This window comes from Melospiza melodia, chromosome 3, assembly GCF_035770615.1.
Source record: "Melospiza melodia melodia isolate bMelMel2 chromosome 3, bMelMel2.pri, whole genome shotgun sequence".
Lineage (NCBI taxonomy): Eukaryota > Metazoa > Chordata > Aves > Passeriformes > Passerellidae > Melospiza > Melospiza melodia.
Genome location: NC_086196.1, coordinates 111,355,887 through 111,374,021, shown reverse-complemented (window position 1 = coordinate 111,374,021; position 18,135 = coordinate 111,355,887). Strand labels below are relative to the sequence as shown.

General features: G+C 65.9%; 2 protein-coding genes across 2 annotated transcripts; both read right to left on the bottom strand.

Annotated features, from left to right (window-relative positions):
• Nucleotides 1-110: 110 nt before the first annotated feature.
• LOC134416233 (cullin-9-like) lies at nucleotides 111-15,329 on the bottom strand. The gene is made up of 29 exons (XM_063152634.1): nucleotides 14,506-15,329; nucleotides 12,177-12,331; nucleotides 11,363-11,863; nucleotides 11,121-11,256; nucleotides 10,750-10,940; nucleotides 9,905-10,274; nucleotides 9,489-9,690; nucleotides 8,912-9,119; nucleotides 8,618-8,811; nucleotides 8,285-8,502; nucleotides 7,908-8,139; nucleotides 7,414-7,519; nucleotides 6,886-7,113; nucleotides 6,639-6,729; nucleotides 6,400-6,571; nucleotides 5,709-5,814; nucleotides 5,457-5,552; nucleotides 5,199-5,374; nucleotides 4,565-4,698; nucleotides 4,310-4,486; nucleotides 3,965-4,080; nucleotides 3,388-3,570; nucleotides 2,892-3,049; nucleotides 2,011-2,221; nucleotides 1,758-1,923; nucleotides 1,491-1,636; nucleotides 1,212-1,329; nucleotides 568-764; nucleotides 111-486 (listed from the first exon to the last, which is right to left on the bottom strand). Exons 1-29 carry the CDS (start codon nucleotides 15,203-15,205, stop codon nucleotides 202-204), a joined length of 5,973 nt encoding a protein of 1,990 aa, XP_063008704.1. The 5' UTR covers nucleotides 15,206-15,329; the 3' UTR covers nucleotides 111-201.
• Nucleotides 15,330-16,456: 1,127 nt separating this feature from the next.
• On the bottom strand, nucleotides 16,457-18,069 carry MRPL2 (mitochondrial ribosomal protein L2). The gene is made up of 6 exons (XM_063153508.1): nucleotides 17,820-18,069; nucleotides 17,589-17,730; nucleotides 17,385-17,500; nucleotides 17,185-17,295; nucleotides 16,791-16,864; nucleotides 16,457-16,701 (listed from the first exon to the last, which is right to left on the bottom strand). Exons 1-6 carry the CDS (start codon nucleotides 18,067-18,069, stop codon nucleotides 16,489-16,491), a joined length of 906 nt encoding a protein of 301 aa, XP_063009578.1. The 3' UTR covers nucleotides 16,457-16,488.
• Nucleotides 18,070-18,135: the final 66 nt, after the last annotated feature.

Here is an 18,135-nt window from a genome sequence, read left to right as displayed (position 1 = left end):
CTGTCTGAGGTCATGACTGTCAGGGCTGCATGAGCACACAGGGGTATGGCCTGGCCACACTTCAGCCATGGACCAGCTGAGCTCCCAACAGACTGCATGGTGGGACTGTGTGGAGCTTGGCTCATTTATTTAAATAAAACTCACACTGTTTAGGAAGAGATAGACTGGATTCAACCTGAGTTCTCACAGCCAGGTCCTCATTTACCTGAACGTGGAAAAAGTCTGTCTCCTTTCAGCAGAGGCCAGGCTTGCTGCTGTCTTGATCTCTACAGTATGGAAGGCAACCTGTGGCTGGACCTGAGAAGTGGGGAGCATGGTGGATTCAGCAGAGATGTATTCCAAGACGTGAGGCCTCCCCTCCTGGCGCCGCAGGTAGCCCTGGTTCAGCAGGTGCAGGATGCAGGACAGCACGTCCACGCTGTGGCAGCAGAAGCTCAGGAACTGCACCCCCGGGCCCAGCTCTCCCTTCTGACAGGCGTCGATCACCTGTGGCAGCAAGGCAGCCCCAGTGCAGTGGCTGCAGCCCCCGGGCAGCCCCTGTGCCCCCCGTGCCCCTGCAGCCCGTACCCTGAACACCAGGCTGTCGATGTGCAGCTGCTTCTCCCCCTTGAGGATGCGGGTGATGAGGCAGCACAGGACGTTCCTCTTCCTCTCCAGGGCGCTCACCTCGGCCCCCTCTGTGCGCAGGTACCTCTGCTGGGGCAGCAGCCTCAGCTGGCGGCCGCAGCTCTGCGCCAGGGCTGCCTGGTTCAGCCGCAGGGCACCTGCAGCCAGCACCCAAGCCAGGCTCAGCCGAGCTTGAGCTGGGCCCTGGAGGAGCCCCAGGGCACACGTGGGCCTGGGGGACCCAAGCTGGGCCTCCTGTGGCTGCCTGCACCGCTGGCCACCCCAGCCCTGTCCCCCACACGTGGCCCCAAGGCTCAGCCATGACACACACGGCCCCTGGCCTGGCCCAAGCCCACACACAGACCGAGACCCCCCTCAGCCACCCACGCTGACCCAGGCCCCGTGCACGGCCCCAGCCCCACCCCACACATCACCCCCAGCCCCACACTGACCTCAGGCCCCACCCTGACACACACACCTGTGCCCCGAGCACCAACACATGGACCAGCCCCTCACCAGCCCTACGAGCTCCTGCACCCCTAAGCCCAGCACCCTCGGGGTTCAGGCCAGCCCCTCTCCCCTGGGTGCCCCAGCCCCACACTCACCCTCTGGAGTGCAGCTGCCCACCAGCACGCCCTGGCCCTGGGTCAGCGGGGTCAGCGCGTGGAGCACCAGGTCAGCAGGGAGCCCTGTGGCCCCCAGCAGGGCCTCCACAGCCACCTCCTGCAGCACGGGGGGCGAGGGCAATGGCCAGGGCTCACTGGCCACAGGCCCTGCCCAGGAACGGGGCCCGTGCCCCAAACACCGCTGGAGACCCCCCAGAAGAGGGGAAGGGAGGACATGGCCCTGCCCTGCTCCAGCCCCCACCGTGGCTGCAGCCCTACCTGGGCGCTGTTGAAGCACAGCAGGATGTACATCTGCAGCGTGGACACGTGCAGCACGCAGTCTCCAAACTGCAGCTCGGCGTGGCCCAGCCACGTCCACTGCAGCCGCCGGGGCTTGCTGCACTCCCAGCCCAGCTGGCTCTGGCCTGCCAGGGACAGTGTCAGGGACAGGGACGGGCACCAGCCCTGCCAGGCACTCCCAGCCCAGCACCACTTGTGCCTGAGCTGCCCTCCAGGCTCTGGGCACAGCCCGGCCACAGCACTCACCCTGCCGGCAGAAGTCAGCAAACTCTTCCAGAGGGGAGCTCAGCAGCGCCGGGAAAAACCTCCCAGGGCTCTCCATGTAACAGAGCGGGGACACGGGCCAGCAGCGCGGGGACAGGGCCAGCACCTTCACCTCTGGCACCTCTGCCCCCGTGGCTGTGCCCAGCACCTGGGCACGAGGGCAGCTCCAGTCAGGCTCCGGGATCCCGCCAGGAACGCCGGCGGCCCCCGGGCTCCCCACCCCGATCCCGCTCACCTCGTCCAGGCCCGTGTCCAGCTCCAGCAGCCGCTTGTCCTGCTCCTGCAGCTGGAAGAGGCTGAACTGCCGCTGCAGCTCCTCCGACTCGGCCAAGTTGCTCAGCATGTCCTGGGGAAAGCGACTGGGGAAGCACAGCCCGATCTGCTCCACGATGCCTCCTTCCAGCCACGATGGCCCTTGTGTCAGGAGCCGGTCCCCCAGGTAGTGCCTGCCATGGCCACCAGCTCCACTCAGGCTGGGCTGAGCCCCGTGGCCATCAGCCACCACCAGGAGACAGCCACAGCCCCGAGCCCTGTGGCCATCAGCCACCACCAGGAGACAGCCACAGCTCCGAGCCCTGTGGCCATCAGCCACCACCAGGAGACAGCCACAGCCCCGAGCCCTGTGGCCATCAGCCACCACCAGGAGACAGCCACAGCTCCGAGCCCTGTGGCCATCAGCCACCACCAGGAGACAGCCACAGCCCCAAGCCCTGTGGCCATCAGCCACCACCAGGAGACAGCCACAGCTCCGAGCCCTGTGGCCATCAGCCACCACCAGGAGACAGCCACAGCTCCGAGCCCCGAGGCCATCAGCCACCACCAGGGAACAGCCACAGCCCCGAGCCCTGTGGCCATCAGCCACCACCAGGGAACAGCCACAGCTCCGAGCCCAGCCTCACCCTACACATGGCACACGGGCTGGCAGCACACACGTGTCCCCTCCCTGTCTCCAGCAGGGATGTGATTCCACACACTGGCAGCACCCATGGGCCCTCCACACTCCATGATCCCATAAAAGCAAAGCAGGAGCACCGCTGCCACAGCAGGCCAAGCTCCCCCAGCACAGCAGGCCATGTGCAGCAGGCCCCTGGCTCTGGGCAGACACAGCAGCCTCACCTGTAGAAGTGTTCAAAGGTGTGGGCAAACTCCAGGCCACTGAAGACCACAAAGGGCTCCAGGAACTGCTGCAGCCGCTCCAGAGGCCCCGTGCTGCCCGCAGCCCTGCGGAGCTCCTGGATCTGCACGTCAAGGTAGCGGGCAAACTGCTCACTCACCTGCAAGGGACAGGGCAGGCTGCAGACAGAGCTCACCGGGTGCCCGCAGGGCTGGGCTGGGGGAATGTCCCTGCAGGGAGCACCGGGAAACTCTGGCACTGCCGGGCAGGGGCCGAGGGTGCCCAGGAACCGGCCCAAGGCCGGAGTGTGCCAGGGCTGGGCCCACGCTGGAATGAGCACCCCACACCTGAGCTGGGCACCACCAGGTGCCAGGGCAGGGCTCTGTGGCTCAGGGGAACAGGACAGCACCCACCCAGAGCCTGCCCCGGTGCCATGGCCAGGGCAGCTCCCCAGCCCCTGCCCAGGGCACGGCCCCGGGGCCGCGCTGCCCCACTCACGTGCAGGGCGGTGAGGAAGGAGAGCTGCAGCAAAGCCCCCGCAAAGCCCTGGCCCAGGGCCAGCACGAAGGCGGCCTGCTGCCCAAAGAGCTCCTCGGTGGCCCCGCGCAGGCGCTGGTACAGCCGGCAGTAGCGCTCCGCAAGGTCCGGCGCCTGCCCCGCCGCCTCCAGGAACCGCTGCACCTGCGGGAGCAGCAACAGGGCTGAGCCAGCAGGATGTGCCCCGGGAACATCCCAGCCCTGCCCTGGAACGCCTGCTGGCTGCCGGGACTCGGGACCCTGCTGCTGCTGCTGCTGCGGGGCTGCCGAGGTGGGAGCGCAGCTCCGAGGGCAGCCAGGGGCTGTGGGGGCACTGTGGACACACGGCAGCAGCCCCCAGCAGGAACAACAGCCCCACACCGGACCTGCGTCCTGGCCTGGCTGGCACTCGAGCCATGCAGGGTGGCAGCACAGCAGGGCTGTCCCCACATCGCTCCAGGCTCTGTGGAGGCCAGGTACAGCCCGGTGCCTTCCCCATGGGCACTGCCAGACCCCACTCCCTGCTCCAACCCCTCCCAGTCAGCCCTCCAAGCTCTACCTGCTGCTGCACCACGCCACGCCAGCACTGCGAGATTCCCCACAGGCCTCTCGACTTCTCCACAGCCACCTTTGCAGTCCTGGCCGGCACCTCCTTGTTCTTCCCCTCCTTCCCACCTGCCAAGGGTCAGCCTCAGGCTCAGTGTGGCTCCATGGGCAGGCCCCACACACTGACCCGCCACAGCAGGGCGGAGGGGACGCTGGGGAGGCACGGCCACTGCTGGGGCATGACCACAAGCCTTCCCCGGCTCAGGAGCCTCTGTGCCATGGGATGCTCCCCAGAGGAGCCCCATGGCCACAGCCTGGCCCTCTGCAGCAGCCCCAGGCCAGGGCAGCCCCGGCTCACCAGCTGCTCTGGTCTCCTCTGGCTCGGGGCCGCCGGGGTCCACGTGCACCAGGAGCTGGGTCAGGCGCCGCACGCAGGAACCAAAGGCAGCCCTGCGTCCCGGGGCACGGCGGGGCAGCTCCACGCTCTCCAGGTACTCAGTGAGCAGCCAGGCCAGGGCACTGACACCATCGGGGCCTGCGAGGCCAGCCACACTCAGAGCTGGTGCCTCTGCCCGGGGCGCGGCACGGCCGGGGCCCGGAGAGCGCGGCCTACCTGGGCTGGTGATGCTCTGCACCAAGGGGGTCACCAGGGCCTCCCAGAACGTCCTGCCCAGTGCCCGCGCTGCCTCCTCGTCGGGAAGGAAGCGGTTGGCAAAGCCCTGCTCGTGCTGCAGCGCCCGGTTCAGTCTGCAACAGCGAGCGGGCAGCGCTCGGTGCCAAGGGCTGGAGAACTCCCGTGGCAGAGCAGAGCGCAGTGCTGGCTCCCTGCTCTGCCCTTTGCCAGGGCACCACGGCTCGCTGGCCCCATGGCCCCCAGCAGCCAGGGAGGGCCCCTTGCTGTCCCCAGGGCTGCCCCCAATGGCCCTTGGGGCCCTCGCAGCCCCTGCCAAATGGGGGCTGAGCAGTGCCTGTGGCCACGAGATCCTGCTGTGCCTGGCCAACCTCTGCCAGGACGTGCCAGCCCCTGGGGGACCAGCATCCTGCTCTGGGGGTTAGCCCAGCTTAAACCCCAATGACCCCAAGGTGGCCCTGGCCAGGAAGGACCACTGGTGGCCAGGAAGGAGCAAGGGCCCCTCCCAGCCAGCTGCTCCTTTCCCAGCCCTGCAGTCCCCTCACAGGCTGCCAGCCCTGTCCCCCCGGGCCCTGGGACACCAGGGATGCGATGGCACAGCCAGGACACCACTCACCTGCCAAAGAGCTGCAGCAGCCGCCCCCGGTCTCGGCAGATCTCCTGGCTCCAGGCTTGAGCCCGAGCAGTGCAGGAGAGGAACGTCCGCCGGCACAGCTGCTCCCTGAAGATGGGCCAGAAGCTGGGCTTGGGACCCAGCACCTCGATGCCACGCACACGTGTGTCAATGCCACCCTAGGGGACAGCGGCACCCTCAGTTCCTGTGGCCCCAATGCCCCTCAGTGCCCGCTCCTGGCCCTGCCCCTGCTCCCCCTACCTGCTGGCACCGCTTCACCCGGATCTGGATGACGGGCCAGAAGCGGGTCATGTTCTCCAGCAGGATCACTCTGCTGTCCGAGGGCAGGATGGTCACCTGCAGGGAGGCACCGAGCCCTCAGCGTGCCAGGCAGCCCAGGGAGGCTCCCACAGCGCAGCTCCTGCCATTCCCAGCTCCCCGGGCCTCCCAGCACAGCCAGACCTGCAGGGGGCACAGCAAGGAGCAGCCCCCGCCCCTCCCACGGGCACTCACCGCGTTCAGCTCCGTCCTGATGGTGGCAGGGCTGTCCCCGCCCAGCACCACCACCCTCGATGGCATGTAGCTGGAGTCCTCGCTGGCCACCAGCATGCTCAGCTCCCTGCACACACAAACACCGTGGGGCTGCCCAGCCATCCCCCCTCCCTGCCCCAGCCCTGCCAGCCACATCCCGCTGGCCCCAGGACAGAGCCACTGTGGCAGGGCTGGCACAGATCCCCAGGACAGAGCCACTGTGGCAGGGCTGGTACAGATCCCCAGGACAGAGCCACTGTGGCAGGGCTGGCACAGATTCCCCAGGACAGAGCCACTGTGGCAGGGCTGGCACAGATTCCCCAGGACAGAGCCACTGTGGCAGGGCTGGCACAGATCCCCAGGACAGAGCCACTGTGGCAGGGCTGGCACAGATTCCCCAGGACAGAGCCACTGTGGCAGGGCTGGCACAGATTCCCCAGGACAGAGCCACTGTGGCAGGGCTGGTACACATCCCCAGGACAGAGCCACTGTGGCAGGGCTGGCACAGATTCCCCAGGACAGAGCCACTGTGGCAGGGCTGGCACAGATCCCCAGGACAGAGCCACTGTGGCAGGGCTGGCACAGATTCCCCAGGACAGAGCCACTGTGGCAGGGCTGGCACAGACCCCCAGAGCCCTCTCCTGCACACACAGCCCTGCCAGCCCAGCCCCACCTGATCACCACTCCACACTGCATGTGCACAGTGATGAAGTGGGAGCCCGTGCTGCCGTTCGACTCCCAGTAGGTCCTGGGGTTCCTGTCCGTGAGCTTGCTGGCCTGGTGCGAGTTGGAAGAGACCTGCACCTTCTCCCAGCACTTGTCCTCCTTCACCTCCATGCTGGAGCCTGTGGGCAGAGCACATGCAGCTTCCAGCCACCAAGCCTGGCGTCAGCTCCCCCTGCCTGCCCTCACCTTGGCACAGGTTGTGCAGGAAGACATCAAAGAAGGGGATGCTGATGGGCTGCTGGCTCCGGCGGTGCTCCTCAATCTGTCCCAGCACCAGCTGTGGGACGGGGCAAGGCTCTCACCAGGGGCTCCTGCTCCCCTCAGCCCTGCAGGGCTGTGCCAGGCACAGAGCACGAGGCATCCCTCGGCAGCAGGGACAGCCCGGTGCCCCCAGCCCCCAATGCCCAGCCCAGCCGTGCCTCCCCAGGCCCACCTGGATGCAGCCAGCCAAGATGCTGCTCGTCAGCTTCTTGTAGAGCCCGGCGAACTTCTCGCACTCCGCCACCAGCTCCAGCAGGGCCGGCGCCAACGGCGGCACCGTGCTGTGCTTCTCCAGGGCCTTGGACAGAGCCTCGTGGGTGCCCACGTGGCACATCACCACCACACAGTCCTTGCTGGCACTGCCCAGGCGGTGCAGGAAGCCAACGACCTCCTGCAGCACCTGCTGAGACGCAGCCCTGAGCACACGGGCGCTGCTGGCAGCTCCAGGGCCCCCACAGCCGGAGCTGCAGCTCCATTGCCTCATCCCAGCCCAGCAGCACCCACCAGAGCCTGGCAGGGCACAGCCAGACCGGGCATGGCCACCAGGACAGGGACACGGCCAGGACAGCCCCTCCCACCTCTCCCAGCGCCTCGGACACACGGCCAGGCTGGGGCCACCACCGGGCCCTGCCTGCCCAGCCCGGCTGAGGCACAGCCAGCACAGCCACCCTGCCTGCCACGAGCCCCAGGGCCCCCTCACCTCCCAGCTGCTGCTGTGCGTGATCAGCAAGGACACACAGGGCTCCACACACTCGTGCCAGGGCAGCACATCCTCCTGGTAACTGTCCAGGAACTTGTTCAGGATCCTGGGTGACAGAGGGGGCCTGCTCAGTGTGGGCACAGGGACAGCAGGGCTACAGGCAGCCCTGCTTCCCTGCCCCACCTGCAAGGCACCTCTCAGGGACTGCGAACTGAGGCTCCCTGGCACCCTGCACACCCCACCAGACCCCAGGCATGTCCTCTGCTGCCCCTGCATGTCCCCACCACACCAGGCACAGCTGCTGTGGCCCCACGTGGCCCTGTGCCCCAGGACACCCCAACTGGCCCCTGCCTACGTGCTGGGGTGAGCCTGCCCCCAGTGAAGAACAGCCCCACCAGCACCCACAAACAGGCACTGGCTCTCCCCACCATGACCCCCAGCACTCACACACCTCATGAGGGGGTCCCAGACCCCCCCAGTCACCCTGCACCTACCTGAGGATGCTCAGGCTCACGGCCTTCTCTGTCCCCAGCAGCTCCAAGCTGCGCAGCAGCAGCCTGAAGCAGCTGTGGTCCTGCAGCAGCTGGGCCACCTGCCCAGAGAGAACGGGGCCTTGGCTGCACAGCTGCCGCTCCAGGGCCACCACCACCTCCTTGCACAGGCTGCCATCGTCCAGGCCACCCAGCAGCATCTGCACGCCCTTGGGGTCCAGCAGGGGCTCTGTGCCTGCCATGACAGGGACACTGAGCCCAGCCCAGGCGCTCACGGAGCACCAGCAGCCCCTCAGGGTGCTCTGCCCTGCCGGGCCAGGCAGCCCCGCCCTGGCACCCGCGGGGCCGTGGCACCCACGGGCACGGTGGGCACACGGTACCTGCAGCCTCCGGGCCCAGAGGCAGCCCGTGCTCCGCCAGGCGATTGATGGCGCTGAGGGCCAGCACTGCCTGGGGGCAGCCGCTGCTCTGCCCGGCCCTCCAGCAGCTCTGCAGCGCCGCCAGCAGATCGCAGCTCGCCAGCTGCTCCGCCAGGCCCCGGTGCCCGTCCATCAGCATGTTCACCACCAGCAGGCCGTTCTGCACGCCTGAGGAGCCCCTGCAGGGACACAGCCGTGCCACTCTCCTGCCCCCACAAACCACCTGCCCGCCCTGCCCGTCCTTCCCCCTGCAGATTGCCCCCGACCTCAGCCCTCTCCACGCTCTGCCCCTACCCTGGGACCCCCTGCATGGTGCTCAGGGCAGCAGGGATGCTGCTCAGCAGGCTGGCAGAGCCCTTGCTGGAGGCAGAGCCGATGCTGGCGAAGATCTCCCGCATCATCTGCGCGTCGCCGTGGTTCCAGGCCAAGCCCTTCCCGCCGGCGCCTCCCGGCTCCGCGTCCGCAGCTCCCACCAGCACCTTCAGGGCCTGCCAGGACGAGAGCGGCGCGGGGGCAGCGGCGCCTGCACCCCGCCCGGGCAGCCCGCGCTGCCCTGCCCGCCCCGGCGAGCCCCGGGCGCTCACTCACCGCCAGCCCGGCCTGCTGCACCAGGGCGGAGCGGCCGTGCAGCCGCATGCAGCCCAGCACGGCCCGCACGCCGCCCTCCGTGGCAAAGGGCACGCGCCACTCGTAGCGAGCCAGCAGCGCGGCCAGCAGCCGCAGCGTCACCGCCACCAGCGCCTTCTCCGCCGCCGCCGCGCTCAGCAGCTCCACCGACACCTGCACCAGCTTCTCCCTGCAGGGCACAGCACACCTCAGGCACGGCCTCCTCGGGCCCCGACAGCCACCTCCTTCCTGCCCGCGCTGCAGCTGGGACAGCCCTGCCAACCGGCCTGCCTGGGACACAGGGACACAAAATCTGCCTTTCCTCTTGCCCTGCCAGCCGGCCTGCCTGGGACACAGGGACACAAAATCCACCTTTCCTCTCGCCCTGCCAACCGGCCTGCCTGGGACACAGAGACACAAAATCCACCTTTCCTCCCGCACACACCGCCCTCCACGCTCCCGCTGCCACCTCCCGCTCCTCCAGCTCAGCACCGGCCCCACCCTGCCCACAGGGCCCTCCCCGGGCAGCAGGAGGGCTGTGCAGCACCCCAGCACTCACCCGGCGCTCCCCATGCCCAGCCCGCCCTGGGCTGTGCCAGCTTGCTGCTCCGACTTGGGCTCCTCCTCCAGCATCTCCAGGATGTGCCTGAGCCCAGCCAAGCGCAGCCCCACCGCCGAGCTGCTGCTCTGGATCACCTCCACCACAGCTGCAACCTTGGCCAGCGAGCCGCCCTCGCTCGGCCCCTTGGAGCTGCCCAGCGCTGGCCGGAGGGACGGAGCCGTCAGGGCAGCGGCGACACCTCCAGAGCTCCCAGGGTGCCACCCAGCCACACACCCAGCACCCACGGGCACTCCCACCCACCTCGGGCAGCCCTGGCTGCGCGGCCCCCGTGCCCTGCCCAGAGTATCCCCTGTGGGGGCAGCAGTGCCGCTGCCAGCACTGCGCCTGTGCCCCAGCGCGTGCCAGGACCTTACCTTGGCTCTGCTCCTCCGTCACCTCTGGCAAGAACAGCCCTTCCCTCTCCAGGAGCTCGCTGAACAGCTGGGAATCCGACTTCTCTGCCACATCGCGGCCCTGGGGCGGCCCTGGGGCTGCACAAAGGTCTCCCTCCGCTGCCTTGGCCATCGTGCCCTCAGGGCCGCTGCTCCTGTCACCCTCTGAGGACACTGCGGGGCTCCCTCCACCATCCCGCTCTGCTCCCCTCCCCAGGAAGTGTCTGCCATAGACACGGCAGCCCCGCAGGTCCCGCAGAGAGCTGCCCTGGCACCGCTCCTCCAGGGCCTGCAGCACCTTCTGGGCCAGCTCCGCAGGCACCGACAGCTGCACCAGCGCTTCTTCATCCACCTCCGACAGCCACACCATGGCGACAAGTTAATCTCGGGCTCGCCACGCTCCCCACGCCCCTTGTGGCGGCCCCTGGCACCACGGACAGAAAGGCTGCACCGCCACAGGTGCCCAGGGCCGCTCCCCACTGCCACCCTCCCCTGCCTCTCCCCAGCCCGACCCACCAGCCCACAGCTCCCACCCGTGCTCAGCACCCAACTGCAGCTGGCAGAGTGACCCCACGGCCTGGCCTCGCCTGCCCAAACCTGCACAGTCACTCTTCAGCCAGGGGACACTGCCTGTCCTCTCATCTCCATCACTCCTCTGCTGGGACAAGCTCTCCAAGCTTTCCCCTCCCCACTCACCCTCCCATTTCTGCCCCGCCCAGGCTGGCCCTGCACAGCTCACACCTGCCCTCTCCTCTGGGCCTGCTCCCTTCCCCAATGCTCCCTTTGCTCCTCCCTCCCATTTCCCTGCTGCAGGCTCTGGTCCCTACCTGCTCTCCCAGGTGCTGCTGGATGAGACAGGTGATCTCTTCCTGCTCCTGTGCTCCCAGCCTCCTCACAAAGAAGAGCAGCTCCCACCACTCGGCACGGCTCAGGGTGTCTGCAGCCTTGGGCAGCCGCTGGCCCAGGTAAGGCAGGGAGTACAGCCCCCCCAGGGGCTTGCACAGGAATGGCTGTGGAACTGCAGGGGAGCAGGGCAAGGGAGGGCACTGTCAGCTCTGCCAGCTCCCCCATCCTCTGCTGCACACTCATTCCTCGCGCTGGGCAGAAGAGGTCCCCACCATACCATAACTCGCTGGGAGAAGGGAAAGTGACAGGAGGGCAGTGGGAGAGTTGGAACATGCTTGAAGGGGCTGCTCACCTGCTCTCAGTCTGTGGTTTCGTGTCAGGGTGTTCACCTTCTCCTGGCCCTCCAGCTCCTTTTGTTCTGACGGCCCAATGATCTCGACCATGTGCCAGTGAACCCAGTAGGTACAGCCCAGAGCTTGCCAGTACACCTGAGGAAGAAAGCCCAGCACACACCCAGCTGGCAGAAGGCAAACCCAACCTCACTGTGCCTACGCCAGGCTGCACAGGAGAGCAGAGCAGCCCCTTGGATGGTACCTGCACCGGGGGCACGCCGTCGTTGCTGCGGCGGAAGTCGCCCTCGTCGCCGGCGCTGACCTGCTCGTAGTCCTCGAGCATGCGCACTCTCATGCCGCTCACCAGCGTGGCCTGCACGTACTCCACATAGCTGCTGCGGCTCGGGAACGCCGAGCGCGTCCTGAAGGCCACGGGCTCCTTTGCTGGGCACGTGGGGGCTGCTCGGGCAGCAGAGCTGGCTGGGGGCTTGTGCTGGAAGATGGAGCGGGCAGGGCGAGGCTGCGGGTCCCGCTTGTGCCTGTGGCTCCAGCCCATGGCGTGCACCAGCTCCGAGATGAGGTTGGCCATGGCCATGCTGAACTCAAACTCCTGCTTCACACGGCTCCTGTGCTCAGGGACGGGGCTGGGCACAGCACAGCCCTGCTGCTCCTCTCCCTGCTCCACGCCGCTGCTCAGCTTGTCCAGGAGAGAGGTCACACACAGGTAGCGCTTCACCAGGACAAACAGCTGCTTCCCAGGGATCTGCAACAAGCACAGCTCTCACACTCAGCCCCCAGCTCTCTCTGAGCCCCCAGCTCACTCCCAGAGCCTCCCATGAGACCTCTCAGCCACCCTGCCCTCCCTGCTGGCAGACCAGGCTCTCCAGGTGCCTCTGCACCAGCCCCAGCCTCTCACCAAGCCCAGGCCCTGTCCCAGCTCTCCCTACAGCCAGCCCTGCTCCCCTGCTCACCTTCAGTCCCCTCCTGTCCCACACAAGGGTCCAGCCCTGGCCCCGCTCCCACCCTCCTGCCCCTCACGCCCGCAGGCCCAGGGCTGGTGGCGGCTCTGTCACCACCTGAGGCAGGTGAATCCCCTCGAAGGACAGGCAGGGCTCTGCAGAGGATGTGATCTCAGCAAACAGCTCCAGCAAGGTGCAGCGGCTGTCAAAGTCCATGTGCTGCTCAATGCCATCCTGCTGGCTCAGGGACAGCAGCACATGGGCCCAGATTCCTGCAACAACAACAAAAACTCCTCAGCCTCACAAAGACAACCCTCACCCCAGCTCCCTGCCAGAGACAGAGCTGAAGGAAGGAACAGCTTTGCTGCTCGGTGTCACCTGATCCACGTTCTGTCCCTTCCTCTGCAGTGGCAACATTTTGCTCCATGCTCTGTTTTTTCTACCCCTAAAGCTGAGAGATTCTCACAAAGCAGCAACCCCAAATAACTGATTCCAGAACAGGGTCCCAGGGAAGGAAAGAAGTCAAGGTTTAACCTGAATCAGCCCCTCATCTGCCCCACTTCAGAGCTGTATAATCTCAGGCACTAGGATAGGGAAAGCCGGATGTCCTGTGGGATACACCACAACCAGCAACCTTCCAGCTGCACCCAAGCCTCATCAGGCACTTCCAAGCCAGGGCAGCTCCTCCTAAATGAGAGAACTGGGTGAGGACCAGCCTCTAGCCACCAGGGTTGTGTCAAGCCCTTCATTGCAAGGCTACATGGAAGGAAATTGTCTGTTCCTCTAAGTGTTTCCAGCCAAGAACCTTTTCACTGCAAAAAGTCTAAGAAGGAAGCCATAAACAAGAACATAAAGAATCACAAACCTGGCTGACAAATGCTAATGGATGCAGTGAGGAGAAACAAATCTGGTCAGTCATAACAATTAGTAAGGACATCTGGACAACAATTAGTAAGGACATCTGGCATGCAAGAATGATTATTTCTCAGTAAGATTATCTGATTAATTGGAATTGGCAAGGAACACAAAAGGGGGTGCAGAGAAAGGGTTATAAAAGGTGCCAGCCACGTTTAAACCACAGCTGGTCAGTGTGTTTGTCCGACAGTCCTGTACCTGATTGACAGAGTTTGTCCTACTTTCCTATTGAATCTTTACTAAGTCTGTCTCTGCCCCGTGTGTGTGCTGCAAAGACCAAGTGCCAGCTGCTGGTGAGACCTGCACGAGTGGCATTTGGTACCACGAACTGGGGCTGTGGGAGCCCTGTGCAGTCAGCCAGGGGAGTGAGTGACAGTCAGTGGTGTCATCACTCTCTGGATCAAATCACAGATTTGAGCATGGAACGCCAGTTATCAGGAAGACTGGTGTACAGCTGACCCAGATCAATGGCTCAGTTCTGATCAGGGCTGTAGGAGTCCCTGGCCTGGTGTGCCAGCTACTGGGGCAAGTGCAAAGGTCTCTCCAGTGCTGGTGCCTGGAGCTGGCAGGATCCTCGGTCATCAGCCACTGGGGATAGAACAGTGTGTGTTCTGAAGAACAGCTGCTGAAAGGGAGGCAAGTGAGGAGTTCAGCAGCTGAAGCAGGACTGCAGTGCCTGGGGCCAGCGGGGAAGGGTGAGTGTCTGCACCTTTGCCAACCCTGCTGTGCATGTAACTCGTTAGCAACACTTCATGCTGGAATAGCAAGGAGGAGGTCCTGGGTCCAGACCAAGGTATGAGGTGGGTGGGGGCTGGTGCTTGAAGTCCCAAGGGATGTGTGAATGTGGACTGTGGAACAAAAGTGCTACAGGTTTACTAGCAAACATCAGGCTTAACAAACTGATGAGCAAGGGGATCCCTGAAACCGGTAGAAGGGCTTGGATCCAGGCACAGGTGCATGCTGGTACCCAAAGGATCCGTGAATGTGTGTGTACTTGTGAACCTGGAAAATGCAGTGTGTGCTGGCAGGAGTGACCTTGTGTCTCTGCCAGACAAAGAGCAGGAGGGGACACGGCTGGCTTGTGTTTATGTGAGTGCCGTAAGTGTGTGCTGTCAGAGTCCTGCCTGTGTCTGTGCTCCAGGATGGGCAATCAGCTTTGCTACTGGTTGAACCTGCAAATGGGAAAGTGGCAGCTTCAGCCCTCAGCCTGAGAAACTCCAGATTCCCCAGGCTGGGTTCCAGCAGTGGAGCAGGAGAGGTGCTGAGGCTGCTAGAGGAGACAGCCACCCTTTACATTCCTTCACACTCCTAACACTTAGTCAGCATCCCAGCTCAGAAACCTGGCAGGGGAGAGTTTCCAACTCCAAGAGCAGCCCAGACAACCACAACCACGGAAATCCAGAAGATCCCGACTGATTCTTCCACTTTTGCCCCGAGACACGCTGCTCCCCAGCACCTCACCCCTGCCGAAGGCTGGCACCCCCACTGCCCAGCCTCCCTCCTCGGTGGCCCCGAGCAGGAGCAGCCCCACCTGCATCGTGAGCCCCCAGCGCTCGCAGCATCTCGCCGGCGCCGCGGCAGACGCGCCGCTCCCTGTGGCACAGCATGGCCGTCAGCAGCTCCAGGGCTCCCGCCTCCCTGAAGGCGCCCGCCAGGGAGCCGATGCTGGCGTAGGCGCCCAGCACGTGCACCGTGCTCAGGACGGAGCACTCGGGGCTCCCGGCCTCGGCCACCTGGCGCCCGGCTCGCCGCACCAGGCTCCTCACGTCGGCCTCCATCTCCAGCAGCGAGGCCTCGTCCAGCGGCGCCGCGTCCGGCGCGACTTTGTCCGCGGCCGACGGCCTCGTGCGGGCCAGCAGCGCCGGGCAGCTGGCGCGGACCTCTTCTGCAGACATCCACAGGGAGATGCTCTCTGCCTTGCTGTCTCCAGAGGAGGCACCGCCGCCGCCTCCCGCCGCTCTCTCTTCCGAGCTGACCACGCTCCACCGCACCAGGTATTCCGGCCGCTCGTCGTGGCCGCGCCGCTGCCGCAGCAGCTGCTCTGGGTGCGCCTGCAGCTTGGGGCCCAGCTGCACCAGCAGCGTGCCAGCGTGCTGCTCCTTCACCATGGCAGCAGCTGCGTCTGCAGGGACAGAGGGGAAGCAGGAGCTGGAGAGGTGGCTGAGGCATGCTGTGGCTAGAGATCGGTGTTCCCGTGTGTCACAGGGCTGGTGATATGGCAATGCAGCCATTAAAATGTGCTTTTGTACCGGCTGTACTCAAGGACAGTGCTGTACAACCCCAATACAGCAAGTATGAGATACGGCTCACTTTCTCCTTGGAAAGCTGCATACATGGAGTTACAAGATAACAGGGTAAAACTCAGTGATTTCTGGCCCGCCATACAGACTGTGGGCAGCGCAGGAATACGGACAGCAGTGCCCAGGAAGGGCAGCTTTCCCCAGGAAGCTCAGCTGTAACACCTGGCTGTGTACTGATGGAGCAAGCTACCCATGCTGGATCAAGGGGCCAGTGCAAGTCTGCGCTGGAGGGCTCCGCGCACATCACCGGGCCGGAACCGGGACACGGTGAGGGCCAGGCCCGTGTCCGGGGCACACGTGCTAAATGCGGGATGCACGGCACTGCCGTCCGCGTGGAGAGGGCTCGTACGGGCCGGCCGCACCAGCGGCACCATCAAAGCTCCTTCCAGGCGCGGGCAAAGCGAGAACTCGCCGGGCACCGAGCACCGGACCCGGCCCGGTTCGGCTGCCGCACCTCACGCCCGGCCGGCCCGAGGCCGCGACCGAGACCTCCCCTAAACGGCCCGGGCCCGTCCCGGCTCGGCTCCGCTCGGGGCGCTCGCCAGCCGCTCCCGGCCGAGCCCGGCCCGCCGCCCTCCCTCCGCCGCGGGGCCGCGCCGGGGCCGCCGCGTTACCTCCGGCACCGCTCCCGCGCCGCTCCGGCCGCGGGCGCCTGCGCAGAGCCCGCCCGACGGCGGCCGTGAGGGCCGGGCCTGGGCGGGCGCGGCGGGACCGACCGGGGGCAGCGCCGGGGACTGGATGAGGCACAGGGAGCACAGAGCGGCACATGGGGCGCTGAGGGACGGAGCAGGGTGGGACAGGGAAGGCGGCGAGGGAAGGAGGCAGCAGAGGGCCGGGGAGCAGTGAGGCGCTGCTGGGGCTGGGAGGAGCTGGTGTCCGTGATTGGCAGCTTCCCAGTCACCTTGGCTGGATGCCACCTTCCCGTCCGCTTGTCTTCATTCCTCCACAAGCTGAGGGTGAGAGAAGAGATCGGGTGTCCTACAGCTAGGTTTGACACGATTGTGCCAATTGACCACACCGGGTCACCCACCAACTTCAAACTTTAGCCAAGGCAGTCCACAGCCCCACACTCATTTCTTGCACCAACCCCACTCCTGCCAGAGACTGAACACAGCAGAACTTGACCCGTCTGAAAGTGAGGAAAGGCCCTCTCCATAAAAGACATCAGTAATGCGACAGCGGTAGCATGAAAAACGCTTTATTTGCCCCAGGCATCACTCCACTGCTTTGACCCGTGGCAGGTTGACGTAGCTTTTCATGGGAGGGAGAGGTTTGATCTTGCGGCCAGCCCAGCCACCCTTGCGGTGCCACAAGCCCGTGTGCGGGCGCTTGCCCAGCCAGCGGTTCCGGCCCGCCTTCCCGATCACCCGCTTGTTGTGATCCACGTTGGACACACGGCCCACCGTGGCCACGCAGGTCTCCAGCACCTGGGGGACAGAAAAGCGCTGCAGCCCTCCCCGGGGGCACACGGTTGTGTGCCCAGGCAGTGGAGCCAGGGACAGCACAGCTCCTTTACCTGCATGTGCCTTTTGGACGGCAGCTGCACGATGGCTGTCCCGTTCACCTTCCGCAGCAGCACCCCACAAGTACCTGCAGAAGGCAAGAGAGGAGGCAGCTGCATTGAGCAGCAGGACAAAGTATCCCATCCTGTGACAAGCACATCCCCATAATGGTAACTCCCCAAAGTACTGTTGTACTAAATGTGGGACTCCTCGCAGAAGACAGAGCCTTGAGGAATTAACAGGGTAGAGCTGCCCCTGTTTTTCTGGAGGGATGTGTTGCACTCTAACATGAGAAGAAGATGGCAACTCCCTGTCACTGGCCACCCAGAGCAGTGTCCCCCTGTCCTCCTCTCCACTTGTGCTCAGCCAAATCCCTACAAAGAGTGGGTTCTCTGTGTGGGGACATACCAGCTGCCCGGATGTACTGCGCTCCCTTCCCAGGGTGGCTCTCCAGGTTGCAGATCAGTGTGCCTACAGGCAGAGCCCCCAGTGGGTATGCGTCCCCTTCGCTGGCTGACACTGGAAGACAGAAGCTGCCAAGTTGGGCAAGGAGCAGCCGACGAGCCCTCGACAAGACCGGCACAGCCGCCCCTGGCCCTGGCGTGCACCTGCCATCCTGCTAATGTGAGGCGAGTTCGTGATGGTGCTCCCTGGCTGCATGTTCTCCGTGGCAATGATCCAGCGCTTGCGGTTGCCGCCGGCCACCAGGGCGATGTCAGCCGACCTGCACGGAGAACCCGCGGCGGCTGAGCGGGAGGCCACGGCCGGCGCGACGGCCCGGGCCCGGGGCCGAGCCCGCACCCCGCACTCGCCTGCAAGGGTCGTATCGGACGCTGATGACCTTCTCGGTGAAGGGCTCCGCCGGGGCGCCCTCCTCGTAGCGCAGGCGCTGGAAGTCGATCATGCGGTAGCGCCGCTTGTGTCCCCCGCCGATTCCCCGCACGCGGACGCGGCCTGCGGGACACGGGAGCGGCTGCAGGCGGGACCCTCCGCGCCCAGCCGGCCCCGGCAGCCCGCCTGCGCCCGCCTTCCCGCCCGCCCACCTGTGTGGTCGCGGCCGCCCGTCTTCTTCATGCCCACGGGCCGCACGGTGTACTTGGTCCGGCACTTCCACAGCGGGTCGGTGGTGCAGCGCGGCGCCGAGCCGCTCAGCCCGCGGCAGGCGGCAGGCGCCGACAGCGGCCCCGGCAGCCAGGGCTGGGGGCCGGGCGGCAGCGCCGGGGGCCGGGCCCGGCGGGGGCCCGCCGACAGCAGGAGAGCACCGAAAGCGCGGCAGAGCCCCAGCGCCGCCATGGCCGCGGGAAGGCGCCGCCGGACGGGGCGGGGCCGCCGCGGGCCCGAGCTGGGGCTGCCGGCAGG